Consider the following 3,261-nt stretch of genomic DNA (forward strand, 5'->3'; position numbering starts at 1 on the left):
GAAGAGGAGGAGGGCGCGGGCGAGGGAGAGGTAGAGGTCAGGCTTGAGGGTGAGGGCGGGAGGGAGGGAGGGAGAGGGGTCGTGTCGGGTGTCGGGAAGGAGGAGAAGCAGCGTGGCAGGGAAGGGTGAAGTGTGACAGTAAGGCAACGGCCTGAGAGAGCTGAGGTGTGCAGTGGATGCCATATTGCGTGCTGTCGAAGAGGGAGAGAGGGGCAGGCACGGTTCTATGACGGACTAGGCAAAGGAAACGTGTACGGGCGTGGGGAGAGGCAGCCCTTGAGGTTGGGGTTAAGGCTATGCAGGAAGATCACTGCACAGGAACAAGCGCAAAATAATATGCACCACTATCCCAAAGGAAATGCATCATGCTGCGATGAACCCGCATCATTCTCGAGGCTTATACAGATACATTCTTTTACTTGTGTTCTTCCTCCCTTCCTATCTCCCTCCCCCCCTCCCTTCTCTCACAAGCCCCGTGCGCGGCTGATTATATCGGCCAAAAAAATAGTCGCAGCTACTGGGATTGTCACAGCTACCACATTCTTGCCTGAGGGGAGGGGGGCGAAGAGGGGAATGATGAGGGGGGGATGCAGGGAGGAAGGGAGGGAGGGAGAACGGGAGGGAGAAATGGGGGGGAAAGGAGGAAGAGGGAAGGACGACGCGGTACACACGCACACGCGTTCCCAAAAATAATGGACAGATCGTTAAAAATGCACCCCAACGATGTATATGACCCCCCGTTCGCCTCCCACCCTCTTTTCCCGCCACCTTCCCTCCCTTCGCCTCCTCTCCTCTTTTCCCGCCATCTTCTTTCCCTCACTCACTCCCTTCCTCCCTCCCTCCTACGCACCCATTCCCCTCCAGAGGAATCGGGCACCTTCCTCCTCCACCAGCCCTCTGAGGGTAGGGCCGAGACTCTGCTCCCTTTTAAAACATTCATTGCGCACCACATCCAACGGATTTGTGAGGACAGCCCCCGCAAGCCCAGCCGTTACCGCCTTGATGGCCGATCGTTGGACGAGGAGAGATCGGGCATTATCGACATTTTCGGGAACGGGGTCGAGCCATTCTTCCATCTGCAAGGAAAGGAGGAACAAGGCAGAACATACAAGAGGGGTGAAGATACAAGGTTTCCATCCCATGCGACCACGAAGTGTCACGGGGATGGCACACCATCAGCCTCGCACCGATCCCTTTTCCCCTCCCTCTTCTCTCCCCTCCCTCCCTCCCCACCTTATCCTTCACCACCACCGCAGTCATGTACTTTGGGACAGTTTTCATGATCCCTGCCGAGGTGCCAAGCCACAGGCCCTTGAGGAAGAGAGAAAGGGAGGAAGGAAGGAAGGGAGGGAGGGAGGGAGGGAGGGAGGGAGCGATGGCATGGTCAGAGCGCCTGTTTAGGATCGCCTTCCAGGCTCTCAAAGAAAGTCTTCGTTTCCGCTTCGTCCCTCTCTCTCTCTCTCTCTCTCCCTCCCTCCCTTCCTCTTTCCCTCCCTCCCTCCCTCCTTAACCCTTCACCTTGACCCCTCCCTTCTTGTAGATGGCTCGCAGGGCCTCCGTGGTGTTCCGGTAGGGCGAGGCAGGGTTCTGCACGGTGATGGTGGCGCGAATGATGGGCATGTTGCAGAGCTGTACGAACGTGGAGGTAACGAGGGCTGGGAGAGCCCTGGAGGAGAAGGGGAGGGGGAGGCAAGGATGAGGGAAAGAGACGCGCCATTCGCGACGAGACTGGCTTGGCAGGTGGAGGAGGCCTCTGCCGGCCAGACATGCGGCGACCTGTGGTCACTAGGTCTCCAATCGCACGCGTCGCCATACGATATGAATATATATATAAATGGTTGACTTTATAGGCATGGCAACCCGTATATATACAGATATAAATGTATGGTTAAATTCACAGGCATGGCAAGCCATCCCGCTTCGTCCTCTTTCACGTCCCTCCCTACCCGGCCCAGGCGCCCGTCACGCCGTATCGCTGCCGTAGAAGCTCCTTGCCTCTCTCGGACCCGTAGAATATTGTCGCACGCGCCCAACACATTCCTGCCCAGGTGGCAAAGACACCTTTGTAGGGAGGGGCCATAGCAGCAAAGTATCGGGAGAGGTAGGGAGGGAGGGCGGGCGGGAAGGTGGGGTGGAGGGTGGTAGTGGAGGCGAGCTGGAACCCGGATTGGCCTATGGCAGAGGCTTTCCAGAGAGGGAAATTGATGATGGCGGCAATCTGCAAGAAAAGATGGAGTTGCATTGTAAATGGTCGGAAAAGATCAGAGGTCCGAGAAACGGGCAACGGTCGGACACCATCGAGACTCGAGAGAGAAATACTTACACCAGAGGCCGTGTAGTAGGACACGGCATCTGCCTTACCGCCTCCTCCGATCCCCATTGTAGCCGCACCTTTCAGGGTGTCTGATAAATGAAGGGGACAGGGAAAGCGAAAGTTGTTACATTCTAGATAGGATCGCCGTCTGATCGACACAGTCCATATGGACAGGCGGGTTCGCGAAATGAAGATGCCCGCAACAAATTGAACTCATGCATGCTCCAAAGGATTGGGTCATGTGGACGAAATAATGCCGGCACAGGAGTTGGAGGCAAAGTGAAAAATAAGCCTGCAGCCCAAAGACACGGAACCAGAACAAATCGCCTCCTACCGATGGGAGAGACCGATCTTTTCGCTGCTCACATGGCTGTTTTTTGGGGCCCCACTTGCACGATCTTGTAAAGGCTCCACTCTTGATTTAAGGGTTGCTCCGCACAAATCTCTCTTGATGAAATGCACAGGACGTTTTCGGGCGCTTCAATCGCTCCGGTAGTGATCGGGGTCTGATAGTGCCGCTTCCTCCGGGTAGGCTAACGGATTGACCTCAAAATAATGAGTCTTGTATAATGACTCCAGCGTAAAGACTATGGGCGGTAGGTTCACTATATTAGTCACTATGGTAATTACGAAGTCGAGAAGCCCCCGATCTAGCGTTTCGAGGATGAGAAGCAGTCCATATGAAGAAAAAAGGCGAATTACGCCCGACGCGGCATCGCATTGTGGTGGAGCTCCAGGCCGTATGCTCTTGCTCTCTTGTTTTTTATCAGGAACCTAACACAGCCCACAGCGTAGCCTCGTCTTCATCCACCTCTTCCTGCCCTCTGTTTTCGACTTCATCCCCATCTCCTCTATCCAGTCCTTCCCCTGTATCCTGTACTCTTTGTTTCGCCTTCTCTCCTCCCTCCTCCGCTTGACCCGCCCCCTCCACATTCCCAACACACGGC

General features: G+C 55.5%; 1 protein-coding gene across 1 annotated transcript; it reads right to left on the bottom strand.

Moving 5' to 3' along the window:
* Positions 1-437: 437 nt before the first annotated feature.
* Positions 438-2,380, bottom strand: NGA_0472300 (uncharacterized protein; the record flags this gene model as incomplete). Its single annotated transcript, XM_005853704.1, has 5 exons — positions 438-547; positions 851-1,076; positions 1,519-1,666; positions 1,947-2,218; positions 2,324-2,380. 5 exons carry the CDS (start codon positions 2,378-2,380, stop codon positions 465-467), a joined length of 786 nt encoding a protein of 261 aa, XP_005853766.1. The 3' UTR covers positions 438-464.
* Between the last annotated feature and the right edge of the window lie 881 nt (positions 2,381-3,261).

The sequence above is a fragment of the Nannochloropsis gaditana genome (genome assembly GCF_000240725.1).
Source record: "Nannochloropsis gaditana CCMP526 unplaced genomic scaffold scaffold773, whole genome shotgun sequence".
Taxonomy (NCBI): domain Eukaryota; class Eustigmatophyceae; order Eustigmatales; family Monodopsidaceae; genus Microchloropsis; species Microchloropsis gaditana.